This window comes from Lepisma saccharinum, chromosome 30, assembly GCF_977018435.1.
Source record: "Lepisma saccharinum chromosome 30, izLepSacc3.1, whole genome shotgun sequence".
Classification (NCBI taxonomy): Eukaryota; Metazoa; Arthropoda; class Insecta; order Zygentoma; family Lepismatidae; genus Lepisma; species Lepisma saccharinum.
The window spans coordinates 25436463-25464093 of NC_139258.1; the positions used below are offsets into that span (position 1 = coordinate 25436463).

Here is a 27631-nt window from a genome sequence, read left to right on the forward strand (position 1 = left end):
CATTTGAATTAACGCTAAGTCTTTCTTCTTTCCTTTAAGTTCCACCATTATAATTCTGTCATCCACTTAACACACTGCTACAACTTTGTCTCTCACGTGGTCCTAGCACTATTCCCACACCACGGTTTTCTTGTTGAACATCTTGAACTCATCACTCACTATTTCACCATTTTGTTCCCACCTCTCTTCTGATATTCCCATAACATCTACTTTGTTTCTTCTCATTTCTGCTTTTAAGTTTTCTAGCTTTCCAGATTAAATGAAATATAAAATTTTGTATTTTTATTCTTGATTTTATAAATAAAAGTATCAAATTAGATATACAAATTGCATTATTTAAGCATAAAAAGTGTTCATTAATTTTTGAGAGAATTATGTAAATTTAGTTTTGAAATATCTCAAAGTAATATCACTTAAATACATAAGTATTGTGAGCACTATAATTCAGTAAAATACCCAATTTAACTCATTACTTTGTAAACTTAACCTGAACAACTCATACCAAGAGTCCAGGATGCAGTAAGAAAACATTATTCCCCCATGTGTTTTCTTTTTCATTCTGTCAGTTTTCTGTCTGTCTTTCCCACTCACTCTCTCCATCTCTCTCTTCACAATTGAACCAAGGTGCAAAATATGAAAAAACAAATCCCCTAAAATGAAGAAAATTAAGAAATACGATTCATATGTTTAAAATTCATTTATTTCCTTACTCCAAATTCATTTGTTCAAACACATTTTTTTAAATCCTTTCCCATTGCACAAGCAACCAAAGTTTTTTGAACAATATATCAGAATAGTTGTAACATTTTTTACTTATTTTTTTCCATTTTTCAGCACAAAAATTTCACCTACGAAATTCAACTTGTACACATGCTGCCAAAGCAGAACATTGAATTAGTTGAATGAAGAAAAACAGACAAATAGTTATAGTACATACACAAAATGTTTCCCTCTTATTACGGTTTCCACTCACCTTCCACAAAAAAAGAATATTTTAATTATGCAGATGCATATTATTAAAATTACTTTGACAGATTGATATGATAGAAAGCAGTTTGGTTAGGATTTCTGTTTTGTTTGAAATGAAAATATACAGTAGAACCTCGATTGAACATTTTTCAGGGCGATCAACGTTGAACAAATGTAAAATGCAGGGGAAATGTAGATTCTGGGAATATTTTATGGTATTTTGCTCTATTGGGTTAATATTCAGGAACGTATAATTGGGGTTTCACTGTACTAGCATTGTTTGTGCCAAAGAGAAAATATATAACGAAGCTTTGTTAATATGTCAATTATATATCTACAATTAGAACAAGAAGTCAGTCAAATTTGAAATTCAGCATGTGTATGATTTAATGTACGCTGCTTTCATCATTTTCTTTCTTTTTACATTTGTTAAATTAGTACATAACATATATACAAATAACCTTCCTGTCTGCATTTGTGAGAATGGCCATAAATATCTCTAGAGAAAAAGAGACTGCAAATATTTTCAACAGAGACCAGGAAACGTTCTCTAGCTGCACAAATGATACATAAAGATAAGGAACTTAATGATTTGTGCACATTTGTTATTACTCTCTACTCTTGTAAGGAAAAATACCACTTTCCCTAAACAGTATGGCCATCCTTCTACATTATTTCTGAAAGTATTCATTGTTACGCAGTAACAAATCCTCTTAGCACCCATTCTAGCCTTTGTTTCTTCTTTTTTTGCAAACATATTGCATACTGTTGACACACATTTTGTGTGAAGCTACTGACTCAATTTCACATGTACACTATATGTGACTCAGGAAAACACAAATCCCCCCCCCAAAAAATGTCTTGTCAACTTTCAAAATACATTAAAATTAACAATCATGGTTCACTTACCCACTCGTCACGAATTCTTTTCAACATACAGATTTCTTGCACACTAAAACAGCCATATTGTTGATAACTTCATGCCAAATTGTTTCACAAGATTTCAGAAAGGAGCAGACAATTTGTAATGTTTGAAAAGTTGACAGATTAGGAAAAAAGATACAATTTCAAATATGGATAAGGGGAGGAACATTTTATAATGAAATCGATGTTTTTTAATTATTACAAATAAGAGTGCCACTCAACAGCAAGTATCGATACATTTTTATACTCTGGAATGCCCCAAAAAATATTATTGTAGTAATAAATAATCTTGCGAGACTTTTGTTCTTTAATGATATACACATAGGTATTAATAATTTACACAATAAATTTTAGCCTAACATAATATTATTTCTGGCACTCATTAAGGTGTTATCAATGCTGTCAAGGCTAAAATTATAGTCTAACCATAAAAAGTCACAAACTATTGTGGCTGAAAAGTACTTGAAGATGAAAATTTCACTACAACCTAATTCTTTCTCTCTTTTTTGCTAAAATCATATGGACAACACACGGCAACAGTACTAGAGCAAACTAGATTCACTTGTAGGAGCAAGGTCAGCACAAACGTTCACTTTTTTTTAAATATATATATATCTCTTCTCATTACCACTGGAAAAATGTTATCACTGATAACAATTGTAAAAGGAGAAATGGACCAACGGAATAGCACAAAGAGCCCAAAGCTAAAAGTTATTGCAGCAGATAGAGCTTCTGACATTTGACTTGAAAAAAAGGAAGCACGTTATTTTTCCTTTTTCTTAAAATTATTTTAAACACTGTTTCTCGCCATGTTCGTAATTTCTGTGGTGTTCCATGGCACATTTACATTTTTATTTTTATTTTGTACAATGTAAATAAGTTTTATTCATAGCAATGTGTTCCCAGACAATCATTCTCCACAATGCAAGTTTTCCAAGTATTAATTTATTATTAGAGAAAAAAAATATATTCCCCATGCTAAAAGCTGCCAGTTTTTTACAAGGAGTTTTACTCAATAAACATTTGAAATGCTCATTGTTAAATACCTTTTTTTATTACTACAATAATAGCTGCTTATTTTTCCTTCACAGCAAGAAAAGTGCCAATTTTTTAGCACACCATTATAGAGAAAGCTGCTTAAATAACAATCCATGGCAATTTAATTTTAACACAATTAAAATAACAAAAACTAACAATACATTTTCGAATGTAATTAAAAACTTAATGGTACCATAATTGAATAAATGCACAATTATTTTCTACTGAATAAAGCATTTTCACATAATATGAAAGACTGTTGCATTTATAAAGATTAGCAACACTGTAAAAATGAAAATATTATTTTCAAGAACTGAACACTAACTGAATAGTAACAATTATTGGCATTTCTCTTCAACACATCACCTATTTACTATTAATTGTACAAACAATGAAGCAGCCTGATATGTTAAACATTTGGCTTGTCCAATGAAAGAAATCTGGAAACACATTGCTAACTTGACTGAATATTCACTTCATTCTAGGATCAAACAAACACTGGAACAAAAAATAAGGAAAAGAATGCAAGTACAACAGTATGTTGTTAGAACATGTATAAAATCAACTATATATACACTTCTAATATCTTTGATTTGATGGAGCACACAACATTCCTTGATATTCACTCCCTAGTTTGTCTAATTCATAATATATATATATATATTTCTTATATGTATATTAAGTATAATAATTATGCAGTTATTAATACCCTTGTTTGAGTAATTTGTAATCAGAAACCTAGACTTTATATGCATAGCTAAAGCTCTTAATTTTTAAGTTTCAAGTTTTTTCCCCAAGTTTATTGTATCCTCTATTTTTTGTTATCACAATTTCACTTCCATACTATTTTAAGTTCACTACTAACCGTCTGTCACTTGTGCTTCTAGAGCATGCTTTATGTATGCAGTTTATCGCTGCCTGGCATCCATTTATATGGTACTATTTACTGAGCATTCTTCATATGGTTCACTATGTTTACATTAAAAAAATTCTATCGCTCGTGTAACTCAACTCTCTTTATTTATTTATTTGTGTATTATTTTTTTTCTATTAAATGCACTTGAAACAGACACTGCATTTCTCTGCGAACATTTCGGCTGATTTGGCGTTTTAACTTTTGTTACGTTCACTGACCGATTGCGTAAAAGTGGCCAATGACCCTTTCCTTTGTTGCTTTCGCTTATCGTTCATTAATGTTTAAATGTCCGTGATGTGAAGTTCGTGTGTATCACATCTAGGCCCAACTGTTGTTTTCCTCTCAATGAGACTTCACGCTCGCTGTGCGGACAGTTGGACCCGGTGGAAGCTTTTGTCAGTACACCCACGAGACGGGAATCCATTGTGGAGTAGTGTGGACCTTCTCGATTGCTTTCTCTAGGGCACAGATGGTTTCTTCAATGTCATTGTTTACTATTGTGAAGTCAAAGAAGTGCCCGTAAGCTTGCCTTAATAAATCCGATTCTTTGGCTAATCTCTCTAAGCTGCCGTCATACTGGAAAAAGAAAAGTGCAGAATTCTTAATTGTGCTCGTTGCACTTATGGTTCAAAACAATAACATCATGTATATTGTGTAAACATGCACTGTATTAAGAAATATAATTTCATTAAAAGAGTTGGCAATAGGGTGTGGGGGTTCTAAAATTGATGTTAATGGGATAGAAAAAAAATGACTTCCTGGTTTTTGTGATCCATAACAGTCAGGAAATTTTAGAATGGCCATGTATTAAAAACATACTTAATTCTCGAAGTTATCTCAACTATAAATGTCACAAATTTCTTGAAATGGTTGCTTTCATTACAGAAACATGATTAATAGTCTAGAGAGTTAGAGATTTTTACAGTGTCTGGAAATTCTGAACATTTGCCATGTGGAAATTCCCGACTTTGCCAGGAAATGAACACTAGGACACTATTTTAAAGATATTCTGTCCTGATCTCATCCCAACAAAAAAGCATCCCACACATCACTAATTAAGAATCTAAAGATAAAAGAAATTGAAAAATCACCAGAAAATGAGTAGCACAAAAGGGACAGATCCAAACCAAGTTGTGCACAATACATAATCCGACCTTCCCCTAATGTGAGTCAAAATACAAACTTATTTCAAGGCACTTGTTTAAAAATATATATTGAAATAGGTGACCACATTGTAGGAACCACAAAATTGTACTTTAACCTTGTAAAAAAGCACTGAAAAGTAAGTAAATTATGTCACATGTACCCCCTTCCCAAGTGAAAATCTTGACCTGAATCCAAGATGGTGGATTTCAACATGAATGCCATATTGAAATCCACCATCCTGGATTCAGGTCAAGATTTTCAAATGGGATTTTCAGATAAGATACATAAGCAGAAGCATTTTGTAAACTACAGTCTCTTGAAACCCTTCTTCTGTAAACTGTGATGGTCCAGACAGTAAGGAATTAGACAATTTCACAAATAATGTAGATTTCCTCCTTCCTGAGATAATGAATGTGTTAGAGCATGGAGAACAATCTGCACTGAAATTCAGTCACTTCTCTTTTTCTTTTTTAATTTCTATTCATGTTTGGAGAATAAAAGATGCAGTAGTATAATAAACACACATAATTGAATTACAGTACTAACTTTATCTGATGGATAAATTTTGTAATTACCTTATGTGTATTTAAAAAAAAATTCTTATGCAAGGGTAGAAAAATACAAGGTGCCTGGTTACCATTGCACCTGAAAATTTTCATCTGCTGCCTGAATTTTTAAATTTGTTTTCATTTTTCTCTAATATTTCGAGCAGGGTTGTTAAATGTCCAGGAATTTTTAATAAATTCAATTGCAGTCCAGGAGAGAAAGTCAGCAAACGTAAATGGGTTCTGGACCGTAAAGAACCGTTTTGTCTGTAAAGTATTTCAATTCGGTCCAGCATCCTTTTTTGCCGATCGATTTAAATACGGTCCAGAAACCTTTTTTTCTGAATGAATTTAAATACGGTCCAGGAACATTTTTTTCCAAATCAGTTTAAATAGGCTCCATGTTCCATATTGAAATGAAACAATACGCAACTTGGATTGAATATGGACCTGATGATAAACAAGTATCCACTTGTGACTAATCCAGGTGCTGGCTGTCTCGACAATCTAAGATACAAGGTAAAAATGGGCGCAATGCAAATGCTACAGTTACATTATCCCTCTCCATGTAGTCCCATTCTATCGTGCACGTTCCTTCCCTTGGTTGTAGCAACACTGCCCGTCCCTGTTGTGATATCTGCTGAGAACACAGCAGCCTCACAATACCTCATCGACGGCTCCTATTGGCTGTGGTTACTGGATCGGATGCCGGAGCAACATGTGACGGGTTTGTTTGAACTCAATGTGATGCCACACTAATATAGTCCATTGCATTATGTACGTACAGTAACTCTTCGGCAAGGGTGTTTTTGAATGTGGCCCATGAGAGAACAACAATGTTATGATTTATTTCCTGCAATACAGTTTCTACAACTGTAGTGTGACATTCCAATGTAAAACGTACTCGCAGACATTTTTAGAAGTCAACTTTTAATCGGTCAATCCTGGTCTACGAATTGTAAATAAATTCAATCCCTGACTGGAAGAGATAATCAGCAAACATAAATGAGTTCTAGACAGTGTATAACCTTTTCATGTGTAAAGCATTTCAAATTGGTCCAGGAACCTTTTTTCCGGATCAATTCAAATATGATCCAGGAACTTTTTTTTTCTGGGGGAATGTAAATTTGGTCCAGGAACCTTTTTTCCAGAATGAATTTCAATTCGGTCCAGGAACCTTTTTTTCCAGAAGAATTTAAATTCGCTCCAGGAACCTTTTTTCAATTAAACAATATGCAACTTGGGCCGAATTTAAATTGTGCGACAGAAACTGTTCTGGTCCTGCAGCAGAACTCAATAGAACCCATTAGAATTTATGGGTTCTTGGACCTTAACAACCCTGATTTCGAGTTCACTTGCAGAAATTTCCACTTTTTTTTTCTTACTAACGAGTGCAGCATGTTTTTTTTAATGTTTGTGTGTTTTCTGTATCACAAGTATCATTAAATTAGAATAATAAGTATGCCATTGTAAATTTTTGCATTGTTGGTAACGAAATTTTAAAATCTGTAGCGATATGGAAGAGTCAGCCATATTTTAGAATGTATTGCACCCGTTACCAGTTGAGCCTTCTTTAGGAAGGCCACTCCGGTGCAAGAATTACTGTAATAACTTTTAATTAGGGCTGAACAGATACCAATGCCAATATTCAAACCAATTTCCACCGGTACTGATACTTGAAAATTGAAAATGTTCAAAATGTAGATTGCTGCAAGTTTTTTTAAGAATTGCACTCATAATTAAGTGCATCAATTTGTCAACACTTTTGCTAACAAATAATAAAAAATTGCATCAGATTATTAAACTACATATTATGTTATTACAAAATTCAGTTTTTTCACACAAAAATAAAGAAACTTTCAATTTTGCATAATTTCCAGGATAATTAGACTTTGCAAAATTTTCGGGAGGCATTTTTGAGGACTCCTTGAAAGACCAAAATGCGGGAAAATAAATTCCGATACATCGGTATCGTCTCAGCCCTACTTTTAACCCATCTTGTATTAATTACTAAATTAAATGTTTTAAAATCATATTTCATAGCTTATCATAGTTGGATTCATAGCTTTCTTAGCCTGTATATGCAAAAATAAATAAAATGTTGACTCCTGAGAAAATGGCACCCGAATTTTTTTTCTACCCCTGTTCTTATGTATTGTGATGATAAAATCTAGTTATTTGAAATTAAATATGTAAATATACTTTAAAATACTTTTATTTTTACTTACATCAGCCATGCTTTGTAAAACCGGTGCAGCAATGAACACTACATAAGGAGCAAATTCGGCTGTTCTGAGCACTTTCAATGCCTGCGGTTCCACATCCAAAATAGCCATTCTTCCATCTTGGTGAATTTTTCTGATTGTCTCGAGCTTTGTTCCATACATTGCATCTTCGTGTGTTCCTGAAACATCAAAAGTTCCCACTGATTGTCTGTGTAACAACAGGCACTGCGTATGAAATTAATTGTTTACATACCTAGTGTGGTTTCCTGCTTTGGTGTTATAACATTTCAGCTTTTCAAGCGAGAGCTTGATTACATTCCTACTTAAACGATTCATGTTAAAATTTATATGGTTATACAGTGTGTCCAGAATATCAATAAGAAATTGATATATTTCTGAAACTAATAATGGTAGTCTATTGAGATTTTGATTTGTATTAAGAAAACTCATCATGTTTCAGCAGGTCTCAACATGTGCACCTCTCATGGTTTGACAAATATCACTCTGCTGGAAATTTCTAAAGTTTACAGTAGACAAAATCTACTGTGTTCTCAGAAGTCTAATGAAACCTAATAGTTTCCTACTGAACATTAGAACCTATTATGTCTAATATATAGCTACAATAGAGGAACTACAAGTGAAAATATCTCCTCAGTATTATATTTAAAATGGTATGGAGTAAATATAACTTCTCATTACTCCTCATCAACAATTAATTTTTATATCTATTTGAAAATCTATACACAGTAGCTGTTTCAAAACACCTATTGATCTACTGGAAACAACAGACAGAATTTTCAGCAGAGCAAGGTGGTACTCTGTCTTTTGACTGATTGATTTAGTTTATTTTTCTTAGCTTTTCTGCCACTTTTGGCTAATTGCGAACACGAGGATGAATGATGATATGAAATTGATGAAGAGACACAAAGAACACCAATACACAGGCTGGCATTTGAACCTGGGTATCCACTCCCATCATGGAGGTCTTGTCTTGTACCGTATTTACTCATGTATGATGCATATTATGCACGGAATAATTCAGACAGCCAACATGAAACCGTACGGGTTCATTCCATAATTTTGTGACACTTGCATTGATTTTTCATGTTTATGAAACCCTATCATGTTATATATCGTTGTAAAGCTTAAATCCTGCAGTTTCTGAATATGGTAACAGTATTTCATTGAAGATGGCGACACTAATGTGAAATGTGGTTGAAATAAGCTCATCACAGAATGAAAAAATGTTCTGATTTTTATGGTACTTTGGATGAAAGAAAAGATATGGAAAAAGAAAATAATTAAAATGTATTACTGGCCAAATTATATTATGTATATGGAGTGTGTAAATGCTTTAATGGAAGACATTTTTTGCTGTTAACTGCTAGTTTGTGTCTCCTGAATGTGTCTCGTATAAATGTTACATTATTTGCAGAAAAAGTATATGTTTTTTTAGAAAAAGTAAAGAAGGAATGAGCAAAAACCCATATAAAAGTTTGAAGGCCATTTCCCACAATATTTCACTTTGTAATGTAATGTTCTGTGACACCAACAAAAGCAGTGCCATTCCGGTGGAATTCGAGCATGCTCCTCCTCATATGGGATGCTTGTCAGCAGTATTTGTTGGGCAAGAAATTACACAAAATAAGTTTGTGTGCACTGCAAATCCATAAGGTAATTTTGATGTCGCTTTCTACTATTACAGAATAAATAAGGTGGTTAAAGAGTGAAAACTTTGGGATGCTAAGCACAGTGGAGGGAGAGGGGACAGGTGGCATGGGTTGGTGACTTATTGTTTTCACAAGAGGATATTATCCTCTTGGTCCACATGGTGGATGATGTCATTCACTCTTGACTGGCATAGCAACAGCTTTATGACCTACAACTAAGAAAGCCATTTCTTGAACCTGAATTGTACTGTGCATTATATACAAGATGTAATTGTTAGTCATTTTTCCCCATCAAAAACCAGGATGCACATTATATACATGTAAATACGGTATTTTGCAGATTTGTAGCATAACAGATTACAAATGTAGACTATTTTCTATTGAAGGTCATGAAAACCTAGTTTTAGTGTGTTTGGCATTTGTGTGCGAGTGTGATGTAGGTTGGATGCAGTCACACATTTGAAAGGCAGACACACACTAATCTGAGATTGAAGTTCACCAAACCAAAAACAACATTGAACTTCATGTTGCACTGTGAAAGCTTCTATCCACATGTTTAGTCATCTGCCACATGCTCGCCATATGTAGCAATTATTTTCTTTTATGGGTAGTGGTTAAACTTGGCAAGTTCTGTCACACACACACACACAAAACATTATTATAAATTGTTAATTTAGGAGACATTTTTAATTGGTATTGGTAGTAATTCTACTACCTGAGGAAAGTTCTTGATTGAAGAGCTGAAACATCACATCAAGTTTGGAAACCAAAATAGGTACGTAAACTATTCCCAAGTAATATATTAAAAAAGCTACAGTGAAATATGTCACCATCTTTCATTTTGTGAGTATCAGGAAGAAGAAAGGATATATTCAGGAAAATATTGAGATAACTCATTCATACATCAGTGATTGTGAACATAATTGTTCTTGTATGTACGCATTGCTTGCATTGTAGAATTATTTCTCTTGTAGTCTAAGAAATGGACATGTCTGTGTAATCTACCATTTTTTAAATGAAAAATAATGTGATCAAAATTTTTGTCTGAAATAAAAATAAAAGAGACTGCTTGTTTTCACAGTTAAGTTGCTATATTACAACAATGTAACATTGACAACATCCATTGTATAACTGATTCTTTTTTGTTTAAAAAATAATTAACCATTGTTATAACTGTATCTTTAATCAAACCAAAATTAAATGTCTGATGAAGGGAGCGTGTGTTCTCCTGAAACGTCAGAACAAAAAAACTGTGTTTTTATGCTTATAATAACTGTAGACTCTCTAAAAAATCAAAACTTAAGTTATATTGGACAATTATTAGACCAGTGACAACATGTGTCCTGAAAGATAGCCTAACACAAAAACTACTAATATTTGAAAGGAGAATATTATGAAAAATATTTGGCCCCTCCAAAATGAGTGATGGCTCTTGGAGAATAAAAACAAATAATGAGCTAGACAAGTTGATTAAGCATAAGACTTAGCTGGTTAGGGCATATCGAACGATTGTCCAATAAAAGAACAGTCAAAAAAATGTATAAATGGAGTCCAGTAAGTAGACCTAAAGTTAGATTGGAAGATGATGTTAGAAATGATATCAGAATAATGAATATCTCAAATTGGAAGGAGGAGGCCCAGGATAGAATTAAATGCAAGAAAATTGTTGAGCAGGCCAAAACTCATACAGAGTTGTAGTGCCAAGTAAAAAGAAGAATATCCGTAGACTACAAGAGAAATGATTGTTAACATGACTTGTCAAAAATAAAATTAGATTCTTACCATATTCTAAATATTCATTCGCAGCAATATCAGCCATCATTTCATCATGAGAAACAAAATAGTAATTTCGACCATTTTCTTCATCATTTCGGGGAGGCCTTGTTGTATCTGTGGAAAGAGAAGATCCTATGTATGTTCAGAAACAGTTTTGTCTGCAGAATAGACGAAATAATGTATAAAAATACAAGCACTTTATATAACAGTAAAAATCTTCTTACGTCATGTGCTGGCAACATATTTGATAAAAACAACACAAATCACACACAAACAGCATGATAAAAAATACTTTAAGAGTTTGTCCAAGCTTTCGATCCCATCTCAGAATCATCATCAGGGCTGGTCCCCTTCGTCGTCTCTCGACCAGCATGCTGTATCTGTGTTTTGTGTTTTTAACAAACACTTTACAAAACCAAGAAATGAAATCGTGAAATAACTTTTCCAGCATAAACCTCTACTGTTTCGAGAGATTGTTCGGGACCTTACTTTAGATTCGAATTCTGTTAAACTTCATCCAATTAAACTGATCAGAATTTACAAAAAAAACATGAAGTACACACACCAAACAATAAACTCTAACCAGTCTCATCTGAAAACACACGAAACACTGCTTAATAAATAGAATTTATTAAAAAGTTTCAACAAATCACCTTAGCATTACAAATCAACGAATGTTGTGAATTTAAGAAACACATGAAAAAAACTGCTACTTTATTCATCCACATCATGTACTTTTCTATTCCGATCTCACTGGTATCATCTAATGATAATACATTGGTAACAGCTGAACTTTGTGGTCGAGTGTGCTGCAGTCGCCGGTTTGGCGTTGTGAAGGTAAAAGAAAGACCTCTCAGCCAGGTATGCTTCAGTTTGCTTGCTTGAGTGTTTGGTACAGAAAAAAAGGAAATGGACATGTTTGTGGAATCTACCATTATTTGATCATATTTAAATTTGTGCAATTTCAAATTCTTTACAAATGCAACAGAGGCATGGCATGAAATATGTACTGCATTTGGAAGCAGTGCTATAACAAATTGTACCATACAAAGATGGTACAAAAAATTTGGAGCTGGTCAAGAATCTTTTGAAGATGCACCAGGCTCCAGAAGACCCTCAGTCGTGAATGACTAAGATTTGAAGATCACTGTGGAAAATTATTCCTCATTAATGCATCATGAACTTGCAGAAATGTTACATGTAAGTGCTACCATTTGCTTCCATCTGTATCAGTTGAGCAAGTCATGAAAGCTCAGTAAGGTAAGCTGCACACTGCATCTGACACGGTGTCATTTTTTATGCAAACCATCGCAGAGAAGGCTTGACATTAGTCTTTTATGCACAGAAGCACACCAGACAAAACATATGATTTGAGTCATGTTGCAGTGTAAGGGCAGTAGCAGTAATATATAGATTAAATTGAAAAATTCAAGGGCCCGTGTGCAAGTGACATTTTGGTCATTTCTGAATTACATTATGAACAAGGTTATTAGAAGGTATACGAGGTTTGTTCAAAAAGTATCCGACCTTAACATTTTTGGCATAAACAAATGTAGTTAGGGAGGCGTGGTTTGATGCACATTTGTTGGTGATCCTAATGCACATTTTTTTTTCTGCCTGAAGAAGCAGTCAGTCGCTGGCTGACCGTCAATGAGTGAGGAGGTAAGTGAGTGGCGTCGGAATTTCATTTTTGACAAAATGACACTGCATTAAATTTTGTGTCAAGCTTGGAGAATCCCAAGTGGAAACAATCCGTAAGATTCGACAGGCCTTCGGGGATGAAGAAATGGGCACCACACAGATAAAGGAGTGGTACAAATGCTTCAAAGATGGCCACACGTCAGTTGAGACTGAAGCACATTCTGGTAGGCCCTCAACATCCAGAAATGAGATCGTCATTGACCAAATGAGGACCCTGGTGATGCAAGATCGTCGAATCACGATCAGAGAACTTTCAGACAAGGTGGGCATCAGCATTGGATCCGTTCATTCCATTTTGACTAATGATTTGAGCCTGAGGAGAATCTCAGCGAAGTTCGTGCCGAAGCTGCTAACAATCTGAGCAGAATAAACTACGCTTGGAGATACAGACTTTCCTGGCCAAACACAGCACACCTGTGCTTCGTCAGGCTCCCTACGCTCTTGACATGGCTCCGTGTGATTTCTGGCTTTTCCTCAAGCTGAAAATGCCCCTGAAAGGAACCAGATTTCAGTCCAGAGAAGACATCATGCAAAATCCCTCGGACCAGCTGTGTGCAATCCCAAAAGAGGCGTTCCAGCACTGCTTCCAACAGTGGGAGAACTGTTGGGAGAAGTGTGTGGCAGCCCAAGGGGACTACTTTAAAGGAGATTGATGTAAGATTGTGGTATTTGAATACACAATTTTTTTATTAATAAAAGTCTGATACTTTTTGATACTGTAGATAAATTGTTTTTGTGTTGTGTTTACCAATTTCAGAAGGCTTCACTCAGTCCAATGCAAATTGTATTAAATAGCAATTTCACTGGAAAATTGAAGGATAGCACATTTTACTTTGCAACTTAAAAATTACCAAAATGTCACTTACCATGTTTTACACCCTTTATTAATTGTAATGCATTGTTACCCACTTCTCAACCAAAACTTTTAACCTAACTTTTAGGCAATGTTATGTACAGGTCGGTATATATATTTTTACTTTCAAAAAATTGCTATAGACAGGGTGGCTACTCACCAGGAATTCCTTGAATTTTGGGAATTGTGCGTGAATTATTGGCTCCAGGAATTATGCGTGAATTCTACTTGAATTTTTCTCCGTAGACGTGAAAAATTATAACTTTTTCTAATCCAAATCCTATTCACATTTTATGCAAATAAAAATTATTTTCGTAAAATGTTCTTGCTCGCTTCGCTCGCATTTCCTGCTTTTCTTAGTCTTATCAAGTTGAGCTTGCTTTTAATTCTATTATCTTTTATTTTTTTAATTGGTGGTTATAACTTTTATTTAGTATTTTCCAACATTATTTGTTTATAACCATAGCTAGGATGCAGCAGGAGTCAGCCCTGGCCGCCGAACTATCTAAATGAAAAATGTTGTAAAATTGATTGATTGATTGATTTGTGGTTTTAAGTCCACTTTATGCCCAGAAAGGCTAATCGGAACTGGACCTACAGTTTGAAGTGTGATCCGAATTACTGTGCTGTGTGGAGAAAAAATATTTGAAAACGTTTGTTCGAACACAAATGCTTTAGCACCAACTTCTACCCCCTTTTTGCATAATTTACGAGGATAATAACGTCTTTGATACTACTACTACTACTAATAATAATAATATCAACAATGTTGGTCTCACCGGGTTCGAATCCTGGCTTGGGCATGGATGTTTGTGACTGTCCATTCATCAATTTCATCATATCATTCATCCCCATCTTCGCAAATCAGCCAAACATGGCACAAGAAGCGAAGTAAAATAAAACAATCAATAGTAATAACAATAATGTTATAATAATATTATTATTAACACTATTATTATTAGTATTTGTACGTTTATCCTGGCACTTTCTCCCCACCTGTTCAGACAAAAATTCGTGGTTGTGCTTCTGATTGTAAATAGAAACTCGGCACCTTGAATTAAATATTTTAATTATATTACGTATACGGTTTAATTGAATTATAATTTTTGGATGTTGGAATCACATAGTCCCTTTATATTATTAAGATATTTGTGCGTGGATGTTGAGAGGTAAGTTGAAATAAAGAATACATCTGCTTGAATTTTTGGAAAGTTCGCCTTAAAAACCGGGAATTATACTTGAATTTTATCATGGTCCTAGAGTAGCCACCCTGTATAGAACAAAATTCATAAATGTGAGTAATATTTATATAAAATGTAATATCATATATGTGGAAAGAGGAAGTGTTGTGTATTTTTAGGGAAAAAATGTTAAATAATAATTAGGGCTGAGCTCATAGCGATACCTTAAACGATTCCAACCATGCCGATACCGATACTTGTATAATTTCAGTTTAAAATAACAAAGGCTATATATAATAACACATTCTATTAATGATATAAAATACTCCAAAATTATTCTCATATAACATTACATCACTTAAAATCTCCTGTGACATTTTATGTGAATTTCTTTCTACCCGCAGAGGATGCAAAAGAAGTAGTAGTTTTGGAAATGTTGCAGATACACCGAAAAAAATCGGTGTTTATTTTAAGTGTCATGATCTACAATTTCATTATACATGTCTTAAAGGGGAGAGAAAGTTATAGCGTGTAAAATAAAATTTTATGTAGTGCGTATGGCGTTCAGATTGCACAGGGAATGCAAAATAAATACAAATGTAAACAACATTCTTATCATTTTTATTAACCTGGGGAGGGAGGAAAATTACGTACAAATATGCACAAATACAGATATATATTTAATGCTCATTTGGCAGCTCTGTATATGCCCTGCTGTCCATTCGTCTCTGTCATTTGCAATAAAAACAAGTCAATGCAGTGTTGGTATTGGACAACAGTCACACAGAAGGGTAAGAGCACAAGAAGAAAATCCACAATCCTTCCTCGCACAGCGAGATTCATCCCTTTCCCAGGAACTCTGGAATGAGCCTAGCAGTATAATAATGCTGGTTTTGAAAAAGTCACGTTCTTAACCAACGATTTTTTGAACAAGAATTGGCAATGGATAGTTGATTTTATTTATAGTGTTGACCACCATACCAGGCAGTTACATGCCTTCAATGTCACTTTTGGGAGCAGCACTTTCACTTTAGCCCTGCCTTTGATCTTGTCATCTGCTCCCCAGGAGGGTGCATCATTTTCGGAAATGTATTCTTGTGCGGGACCCCAACCTGTCAAAGAAGGGTGAACGAACATTTGAAATGGACAAATCTTGAGAAATGAGTTGTTTCTCTTAGCCGCACTAACCACTCAAAATCTTTGGTATTGGTAAAAAAAACTGAACCGATACTAGCCGATACCCCTGGGGCCCTAATAACAACACTATAACAACATATTTTCTGTGATTTATTTAAAAAACAGTCTCCTGGGGAAAAAATTGATATTCTAAGGCCCATCCAGAAAGGGTTAATGTACAGGGGTGGCTCAATAAGTCACTTAACACCCTCAGTACAAGGCCACTGCGGCATGGAATTTGAAATTGGCGATGACCAATCATTGCCTGGCCAAGGGGGAACCAAATTGACGCCACCCACATGGTCGTCGGCCATCTTGATGTCCGCCATCTTGAATTCAATTCAACTTCAGAATTTTAAATGGGAAGGGGGTCGTGCGACATATCAAAATGGGCTAGAATTTCACGAGAAATGCAATGGTGAAGGTTTTTTCGACGTATCTTTAACCAGTAAAAAGTTATGACTGAATTCTTGTACCAATTAGCTCCCTTTCGAGGTGTTAGAAAAATGCCTTAAAATTTGTTTAGCGCATCGGTAATGCATCGAGATCAAAGTGACGTCTAGGGAGAGACGTTCGCATGCCATTGCACATTATTTTAATCGGATACATCCATGAAGAGCTGCTCATTATGAATGGTTGTCGCGAACAATTTACAGTGTGACGCTTCCATTGAATTAAAAGTCGTTCACAGTGACAAGGCTAATGTTTATGTTCATAAGGAAGTTTATAAACAGAATATTCGATGCTTTTTATCTGATAACCCATTTTTGATAGATCAAAGCTGAATGGTTAGTGTTGGTAAGTTAATGGTGTGACGTGCTGTGTGGAACACGATTGGTTAGTCAATTTTCCATCAACGGAACCTTAAATGCTTAGGGCTACCTGGATTTGTTAAATAAACAGTTTTTTTCATCCTTGCTTATGGAAGAAGGTACTTTTTACAGAGTTTTTTCAATAGGGAAGAACACCAGAACACTTATGAGAACGTTATGAACCACTTTTTGTCCAAAGTTAGTTATCAGATGACAAGGGTCACATATTCTGTTTATGAACTTCCTTCTGAACATAAACATTAGCCTTGTCACTGTGAACGACTTTTAATTCAATGGAAGCGTCACACTGTAAATTGTTCGCGACAACCATTCATAATGAGCAGCTCTTCATGGATGTATCCGATTAAAATAATGTGCAATGGCATGCGAACGTCTCTCCCTAGACGTCACTTTGATCTCGATGCATTACCGATGCGCTAAACAAATTTTAAGGCATTTTTCTAACACCTCGAAAGGGAGCTAATTGGTACAAGAATTCAGTCATAACTTTTTACTGGTTAAAGATACGTCGAAAAAACCTTCACCATTGCATTTCTCGTGAAATTCTAGCCCATTTTGATATGTCGCACGACCCCCTTCCCATTTAAAATTCTGAAGTTGAATTCAAGATGGCGGATATCAAGATGGCCGCCGACCATGTGGGTAGCGTCAATGTGGTTCCCCCTTGGCCTGATAAAGATTGATCACCACCATTTCCATGTTGCGCGCTGCAGTGGCCTTGTACCGGGGGTGTTAAGTGACTTATTGAGCCACCCTGTAGTTTGAATTCCTCTGGATAGGACTACAGTGAAGATAATGAAATTTTATGTTTACTAAAATGAGTATTTCAACGTCAGTCTGTCAAATAATTTGAGGGGTAAGGGGTACAATTTGAATCAAAGTGTTTGAGGATGCTTTTTTCTGTAACAACTTTTCAACACACTTTATCAAAGGTTAGGCCCACAGGAAGAAAAATCTGGCTACACATATGATACAAAAATGTTTTCGTGTTTGGGGTATACAGTACCCAAGCTTCCCCTTTGTGTTCCTCTGAAACAACATTCTTCCTTCAAAACTTATATGCTGCATTTCAAGTATTTAAGATGTACTTACGTGGGATAGGATAAGCATATTTGTCTGGGTGTTTTGCTATCAACGTGTTCTTTATGTGCCTCCTCCCAACTCCATGTGCACCCAAAAGAACCAGGGTTTTCCTTTGAAATGCTGAAAAGTAGAAATATAGAGTATACTGGAAAGGTATACAGATTCCTCAGGACGAATGTTTTGCTTATGAGCCAATTTTATTATATATATATATATATATATGGATAAAAGCAAGGAGGGCCAAAAGGGCTAAGTAAAAATCAATGAAGGTAAAAGGGAACACTCACCGGACAGTAGAAAAATTCAAAATTTTCGCTAACTTCGTAGCATCATCGGTGTGAGGAGAAAGAGACGGAACCGGAAGTTGGGGCCCTGCAGAGTTGCCAGGTCCCCATCGAAGAAGAAGCGGTGCACCGTCCCTTCCGGTTCCGTCTCTTTCTCCTCACACCGTTGATGCTATGAAGTTAGCGAAAATTTTGAATTTTTCTACTGTCCGTTGAGTGTTTCCTTTTACCTTCTTTGATATATATATATATATATATATATCTTTCACTACAAAAAATTTAAAAAAGAATTATGCATAAAGCAATGCAAGATGTGTCAAGTATGCACTTAGAAAAACTAATTTTACCAGTATCTGTCACTGAAAAAAAAAAGAGCATGGATGCAACTAGAAGGGTGGTGGTAGAGGATCTAGGACCCCCTCCCCCCATCTTTCCATTACTAATAACCAGTCTCCTTAGAAATTATCACTGTACTTTGGAATTTCTAATTTGACAAATAGATAAATAATTTTTACAGAAGAAATCAATCAACTGCCCCCCCCCCTTTTCTGAGAATAAACATTCAGTTCCAGTAATGCTACAAAATCATGGGTTATATTCAAATCTTGGACAAAGTATAGACATTTCTTTATTTAGTGTCACTTTTCTGCCACTTTTGGCTAATTGCAATGATGAAGATGAGTGACATGATGAAATTGATGAAGGGAAAATCACAAAATCAGCTATGATTCGAACCCAGCCCCCTGGCATTGTAGCATGATGTATTAACCACTCTGCCAAGGAGGTCAGCCTATTTAATTGAGTTTGAGCTTTTGTTTTACATACGCTTTTATGTACAGAAAAGCTAATCTGGGCTAGACTTGCAGTTGACGACCACAGGGAAAGAACGTCCTTTGTCCATTTTTAGCCAAATTGAGGTAAAGGTGTTATCAAATAGGTCTGTAAAGGGTCTTTCTAACTAGGAATTGTACAAGAATAGAATGTGCTTTTTCCATCCATTACAAGGAAATAACGTGCTCTCCTGTAAAATCAAGAAAATGGATAAAGCAGGTTCTTGCCCGTGGTCTTCAGTTTAAAATGGGACCTGAACTATTATGTGCCTCCACTGGGTATCAAACCTGGGACCTCTAGATTACAAGGCAAAAGGTTACCACCATGTCATCAGGGAGTCCCTGCATCTATTTCATGAATTTGCCATTCATCCTCATCATTGTAATGATTAACTTATGATTGATTTGGTGTTTTAAGTCCACTTTATGCACAGTAAGGCTAATCGGGACTGGACCTACAGTTTAAAGTGGGATCCGAACCACTATGTACCTCCACTGGGTATTATTCCTGCATGAAGGGGTTCATTTTTGCTTCTCAAATATTTACAGCAGAGTTAATCAATTTTCCGTTAATTGCATAACTCTCAGAATAATTCTGACTTCTGAAAGTAAGTGTTGTGGCGGTAAATAAACTCTGAATTTCGTGTTTAAGAGTGTATTTCGCATTTTGCAGTTCAGTTCGTGACAAAACAGGGTAGGAAAATGCACCTCGCACCTTTCAGAAACATGAAAAATTAACATTACAATGTGTAATTTCACATTTCGTTTTTTCATCAGAAACGAAATATGCATGCCTCTAATAATTATAATTGTAATAGAAAATTACTGTTTATATTTTGAGGAACAGAAAATATGATGAAATATTGTATAAGCATGCAACACTAATTCACAGTTGAAAGGTACTTTTTTTTTACTTGGATGAACTTCGTGTTTACTGGGTAAATTATCTGTGTTAGATAATATTTGCTCATGCAGTTATTTAATGGTTCCCTTTAATTGCAAAAGCATCAAGTTGCAATGTCATATACAGGGTAATTCAAAATTAATGGTGCAACTTTACACAGTTATTATGACGTTACTATTTATGATAGAAAATCAGACAAGGCATCAATATAAAGAAAAAGTCAGGTAGTTTATTCTGCTTAGCCGATGCTCCACCAGGATCGCCAGTGTCGCTAAATGTCTAATGACCATTAGAAGGTGTGTTGTGTGTTGGAGCTATCGAGAACTGATTCAATCACAATGGTGCAAAGACATTTCCGCATGCATTTCGGTAGTAATGCATATGTTTCACCCTTCCGAAAGATTTGCCAAAGTTACAACTGCGAATTGTTAGTACATTCGAAACCGTTGACGACGACTTGCTGTCTCGTGCATAGCAAGTACTTGATTATCGTTTGGACCTTTTCCACGTTACACGTGGTTCCCATGTTGAATCTTTATAATGTGAGTCATGCGAGTAAAACTTCCATAGTTCTTCTTTATACTGATGCCTTGTCCGATTTTGTATCATAAATAATAATGTCATAATAACTGTGTAAAGTTGCACCGTTCATTTTGAATTACCCTGTATTTGTCCCATTAGTTCATCCTAATCCTCGTGATAAACCCAAGAGATGGAAAAGTGGTGTAAAATAATCAAAGCAGAAAGAATAACAAATTAATGAAATTAATTTTTGAAAATATTTTAAAAACTCAATATTTGTAAATGTTGTAAATACCTGCCACTAATATTTTTTTCTGTATTTTAAAATAATATTTGATGCAGTAATATGGGCTTAACCACAATTAAAGACAACCAAACTGACATGTTTGTTTCATCTGGACATTTTCTGTGTGGATATCCTGAATCACAGAGAGCCATCGTGGATGCCACAGGGGTGAGGGTGGGAGTCAAACCCATCATGTATTGGCTCATCCCTAATAAATATGTTGCCTTTCTAATTTGAAAACTTGGAAATTTCTTTCTGGGAGGGACCCTTCCTCTAAATGTGTCCGCAGAGGCCTAAATATTGTTGCCACATAAAATACTATCAATTTCTAAAATCTAAATATACTTACATGGCAATTTTACTACTTCTTCATAGGTTACTAAATCTAATTGGTCAAAAACTGCATTGTGTTTTGCCAAATATTTATCCTTATATTGCTTCTTCTTGCGTCCAAATATTGAGCAATTAACTGGAAGTAAAGACAATATTAAGCATAATTTCATCTTATGGACATATCAGTGACAACGTATGATAACCATTAAAATTCCAACCAGAAATTAACATTACTGCTTATACTAAAACATCTTAATGTAATTCATAACAAACATATTTACACATCTTACCTGTTCGCTTGTTTCTTTTAGCTAATTAAAAAGTAAAAAAAAAAAAAAGTAAAGTGTTCCCCTGTGCTTAGCACCACGCCATGAAGGCGTATAGGGGGTGTGGGGGTAACGCCCCACACTTTCTTGATCCGGTCCTGAGTGGGGGTGATGTGATCAGCACCACGCCCCTGACCTCCTTTACCCACCAGGTTTCCCCAGGTACCCATGTTATTCGACGCTGGGTGGGTGCCGGGGCCGCTTCCATCGTTAGAAAAGTTCCCGGATTTGAACCGGCCGGGGATCGAACCCGGGACCTTTAGCATGGTAGTCAGACGCGTTACCGACTGAGCCACCGCGGCCACCTTCTTTTAGCTAATTACAAAAGTTATTTAACACATTAACCCGCATACATTTGACAACATGTAACAGCAGAAATTAACAATGAATTGTTATTTTAGAAATTAAAATCTGCAGTGAAACCTAGATTTTTTTTTTTTTTTTTTTTTAAAATGTACAAATTACCAGGCTGTCCCAGAAGTCCTGCACCATTAGCACACTGAGCTCCAAGAGGTGAAGTTTGCGAGGGTAGGTTGCGCCACCGGTGAAAGGCTGTTGGCAGTCATAGAGGTGAGGTTCGTGGGATCAAGTGAAGGCACGCACAGCACGTGTTGTAAGTGTTCCCGTGAAGTTAAAGTGGGCACGATGAGTGAGGACAAAATTGCACTTCGTGCAGTGCTACGTTTTTTATGGAAAAAACGACTAACAGCAAAAGCGGCAGCGGAGGAAATTTGTCCTGTGGAGAACGAAGAAGTGGTGATTCATCGACAGCTTCCCGTTGGTTTAAAAAATTCGCTTCAGGTGATCTACGCCTCGCGGACAAGACCCACACGGGGTGACCTCCGATGGACATTAACAAGTCTCTGCAGAATGCTGTGAATTGTACACCACAATCCAGCACACTTGTGTTAGCAAGAATGGTTGGGGCATCCAAATCGACAGTAAAGCGTCGCTTGCATGACATGGATTACACCAATAAACAGCTCCGACAAAGTCCGCAAGAGCTGACAGAGGTGCAGGTTCAGCTCAAAGTTGCAATTTGCCAGACATTCCTACAAAACCCGAGTGATCTTCGTTTTTGGAGGAGAATTGTGACAGGAGACGAGAAGTGGGTGTTTCTGAAAACCCTGATACACGTAAACAGTGGGTGAAAAGAAGACAGGAGGCCATCGCCCATGTGCAACAGGATAGATTTATGAAAAAGCTCATGCTGAGTGTGTGGTGGAACATTGACGGGATTGTCCATTATGAGTTTGTTCCAGAAGGTCATGCTGTAACAGTTGAACTGTATTCTGAACAATTACGTCGAGTGTATACTATTCTGAATGGGAAATACCCAGCATTAACGAGGAGGAAGAAGTTACTGCTGCAAAATGGCAATGCTCCCAGTCACCGGTCTCGAAGAGTGACCAACACCCTGGCTGAGCTTGACGGGTTTGAGTTGTTACCTCATCCCTCCTGTAGTTTGGATGTTGCAACATTGGATTACGGTTTGTTTCGCTCTCTCTCACATTTCCTGTGTGGTCGGCACTTCAATTCATATGATGAGGTAAATTCTGCCTGTCGTGAGTTTTTCAATTCTAAACCTACCACCTGGTATCCCCATCACATTGAACTGTTGTCGCAGAGATGGGTGAAGGTAATTGAACATGGAGGCCTGTACTTTGCTGAATAAAGTCTGTCTTTGTTTCTGATATTCTGTGTTTCATTTTCGACCTTGTATGGTGCATGACTTCTGGGACAGCCTGGTATTATTAGCCCTAACAGCACTATTAATTTTGATAAAATTAGCACCTTTGTTGTGGTGTAGTAATCACCAAAGTAAAATTTGGTGAACTGATACAGTACCAAATAAATAAAAGGCATTATATACGTGCATTAAGTGTCGTAAGTCATGGCAACTATTTTTTTTCTTCTTGCGAACAGGGGACAATACGAAAAATCTAAGATATACGTTTGAAAATGTATGGAATGTACTTTCAAAAGAAGCCACCAGATGGTGTATGTGAACAACGGTGGGGTAGTAAGCATGCACCCAAGTTCAGATGGTGAGTGACAGTGTTCTAAAATGGAGGTCATGAAGCAGGAGCAACGTTCGTACATTAAAATAGCAGTTCTCCGTGGCAGAAATACACGGGAATGCCATACAGAGCTACGGGAAGCTCTGGGTGTGCATGCCATGCCCTATCGAACAGTGGCAAAGTGGGTTGAGGCCTTCAAACGGGGCAGAGTGTCAACTGCTGATCTGCCTCATAATAGAACACTGTTGTCCAATATCCTGTGTTTAACTCTTCCCTACAACAGTCTCCTGCATCCAGACTTCATCTGGTGGCTTCATTCGAAGGTACATTCCATACACTTTCAAACGTACATCTTAGATTTTTCGTGTGGTCCCCTGTTTGAGAGAAAAAAAATACTTGCCATGACTTATGACTTAACCCTCGTATCACGATTGAGTCATCTATCTTCCTGGGACAACCAATAATCAATATCACATTACATAATATTTCTCAGAAACTGTTAAGAGTTCATGGCTAAAACAGTGAATTCCAAGACCTAGGAAGTGCTACTCTCACATGACCAATTATCTCCAACAGATCCATGTCTATGCAAACCAAACAATCTATTTACTTTAATGTTGCAATATGACTCGCCCTTAAAGCAATAAACATGGAATTTTGTGAACTGATATATTTGCACAATACCAACTTGAGGTATTAAATACCAGGGACATATATATGTTATGTATGGTTATCTTGCAATGCCTGAAGCTCAGAGATTACAATACAGAAGAAATATTGATTACAAAATATGAATGAAATTGTTCCTTTAAATATTATGATGGTGCTTCAGGAGTTTGCAACCTCATTTCTTGAGAGTTGGCAATCTTGCGTGCTTTCTTTATGAATTCACGAAATAGTTGGTGTCGAATAGTTTTAGTATCGAAGATGCACTTTTAAGAGTGATGAGCAATTGTAATTTTTAAAATTACCTGCTACAGAAGAGATTTGGCATTTGAAAATTTCCCACTTAAGGGGTTAAGAACATTAAGTCATAATCCACAAGGGCAAGTTAGGTTGAGCAATTTGACTATTCTGTCTAATGAGAAAAGCATTCTTATAGAAACAAACGAGTGGTCAGAAGAAATGTTTTATGTATATGTTGATAGAAGTTAAGAAAAAGATAAAAGATTGTAGCAGAGATACTGTGAACAAGTCGAGTTGGAGAGATATTGTATTTTGTCTTTGTTAAATGTCTTTCATGTAGTTTTTTATAACATGAAGTTATAAGTTAAATAAATGTTGTTTTGTTCGTTAACGTTTTGCCTAATTGAAGATCATTACAATTGGCGACGAGGATAAAAATGGAACGAAGGTAACAATAATAATGTGTATAAGAAGATTAGTCTTATTATGAATAAGAAGCTATGAATAATGGAGGTTAGTAATCATGTACAATTTTTTGAACAGTTCAATGTGGAACGTGGCAATATTCAAACATACATTGAAAGGTTTGACCAATTCTGTTTGGCAAATAATATTGCAGCAGATAAAAGAGTTTGTACATTAATTTCCGTAGCTGGCGGAAGAGTGTACGATATACTAAGCGATTTAGTGGCACCAGGAAAAGTTTCACAAAAGTCATATGAAGATTTATGTTCATTATTGCTAACCCATTTCAAGCCTAAAAGAAATGTCATAGCTGAAAGGTATAAGTTTCATTTGTTGAGACAAGAGGAAGGGCAAACGTTATCTGAATTTGTAATATGTTTGAAACATCAAGCAGCTAATTGTTCATTTGGTACGTTTCTTAATGAAATGATGAGAGACCAATTAGTTTTTGGCATATGTAGTGAAGTAACAAGAAAGAAATTATTAGCTGAACCAGAGCTTGATTTTGTAAAAGCTGTATCTTTATCATCAACCATGGAAATGGTAGAGCAAGATGTGAGGTTGTTTTATCAAAAAGATAAGACGGTATTCAGTAATGTACATCATGTACAAAAAGATAGAACAGTTAGTCAGCAAAGTAAGAAAGTGGCTTTTAAATGTTCAAGGTGTAATAATGTACACGAAAAGTACAAATGTCCAGCTTGGAATGTGCATTGTTTTAAATGTGGATTAAAAGGTCATTTTCAGCAGTGCTGTAAGAATAAAAATAGCAATGTTATTAGGAACGAAGCTTCAAGTAAGGTGAGACATGATGTTGATACATCTATGAAGCCTTTGTTGTTAAACGGCGTACATGTGGAAGTTAAACAACCTGTGTACGGTAATAAGAAAAGTAGGTTAGACTTATTGAGAATTCAAGTGAACCTTCACATGAGAATAATGTACATAAGAATCAATTATATGTACAAAAATCGGATGTTGAAATGAGTAGCTCTGGAAGTGAAACTGATAATTGTTTGGTTAGGTAAAAAAAGGTAAAGTGCTCCCCTGTGCATAGCACCACGCCATGAAGTTTGGTTAGGTTGATGTGCAATGGCAAACAGGTCCAATTCGAAGTAGATACTGGGGCAGCAGTATCTGTTTGGATGAGAAATTCCATACAACGAATTTTAGGAACGTTCCAGTTATAAAGAGTGTTCTCATTTTACGGAATGCAGATGGGAGACCACTACGGAGAGTTATGCTGCATGTGCAGTTAGAAAATAGAGGATTAAAAATGCCCTTGTACATTTCCCGAAATAAATTAAAGACACCTATTTCAGGAAGGACCTGGTTGGATGAATTATGGCCAGATTGGAAATCTTGGTTTCAGTTAAGGATTTCTAGGGACACTTGTTTGTTAACAGTATCTAAGCAACTAACTTTTAATAATCAGAAAGTTGACTACTTAATAAATAAGTACAAAGAAGTTTTTGCTGGTAATATTTGCGAACCTATTAAGCAATTTAAAGCTACAATACCAATCAAGGAGGGAGCAGTTCCAATATTCAAGAAAGAATACGAGGTTCCATACAGTTTACAACCAAAAGTAAAGGCTGAATTGGATAATTTAGTTCAATTGGGAGTTTTGTCACCTATTCCGTATTCTGATTGGGGTACACCTTTAGTGGTAGTAAAGGAAAATAATGGTGATCTACGGCTGTGTTCTGATTTTAAGGTAACCGTCAATAAAGTGGTAGAACAAGTAACTTATCCTTTGCCACGAGTGGATGATTTACTTAATTCTTTAGTGAATGCAGACACATATGTAGTGTTGGACCTGACTAAAGCATATCTTCAACTATTACTCGACGAGAGTGCTAAAAAGTTATTAGTTCTCAATACCAAATGGGGATTTTTCACTTATAACAGGTTACCAATGGGTCTAAGCTGCAGTGCACAGATTTTCCAAAGAACAATGGATCAAGTACTGTTAGATTATACATTTGCCAAATGCTACCTCGATGATTTGATTATAACAGGCCGTGGAGAAGAAGAATGTTTCAATAACACAAAATTAGTTTTGGATAGATTGACATATTACAATATAAAAGTTAATCTCGAGAAATGTCAGTTCTTCAAGAAAGAGGTAGACTATTTAGGTTACAGGATATCTAGTAATGGTTTTCAACCTTTAATGAAGAATAAGATAGCAATATTGAATTGTCCAAAGCCAACAAACGTTAAAGAGTTGAAGTCATATTTAGGAATGATTTCATTTTATCATAGAAGCATGCCAAACTTTGCTATGAAGATAACACATCTTTATGAATTGCTAAGGAAAGGAGCAGTGTGCTCGTGGACAGATCGACATAAAGCTGAATTTCTTGAATCGAAAGAAGCATTGCAAAAAGCTGAGATATTAACTTCATACAATCCAGATCAAGATATTGTATTGATTGTGGATGGAAGTGGTGTAGGAGTTGGGGCTCAGTTGTGTAATAAGATTGAGGGTGAATTGAAAACAATTGCCTGCACTTCGGCGACACTAGCGCCTTCAGAGAGAAATTACAGCCAATTTGAAAGGGAAGCGTTAGCTTTAGTGACGGGCATAAAGATATTTCATAAATATCTTTATGGAAAACATTTCATAGTTTATAGTGATTCTTTACCTGTAAAATATATTTTTGGCGAGGCAGCAGCAATTCCATCGTTAGCATGTTCACGTTTACAGAGATG

General features: G+C 35.7%; 1 protein-coding gene across 9 annotated transcripts in view; it reads right to left on the bottom strand.

Annotated features, from left to right (window-relative positions):
• Positions 1 to 682: 682 nt before the first annotated feature.
• CASK (peripheral plasma membrane protein CASK) overlaps positions 683 to 27631 on the bottom strand; it is a 286894-nt gene continuing 259945 nt past the window's right edge. For all 9 annotated transcript variants that reach the window (XM_083115521.1, XM_083115517.1, XM_083115519.1 and 6 more), the window contains 5 exons: positions 21212 to 21331; positions 18046 to 18156; positions 11216 to 11323; positions 7767 to 7942; positions 683 to 4423 (listed from right to left, as the gene is read on the bottom strand). In XM_083115521.1, the coding sequence (XP_082971647.1) occupies positions 4244 to 4423; positions 7767 to 7942; positions 11216 to 11323; positions 18046 to 18156; positions 21212 to 21331 (695 nt within the window). In that variant the 3' untranslated portion in view covers positions 683 to 4243. The remainder of the gene's footprint in view (positions 4424 to 7766; positions 7943 to 11215; positions 11324 to 18045; positions 18157 to 21211; positions 21332 to 27631) is intronic.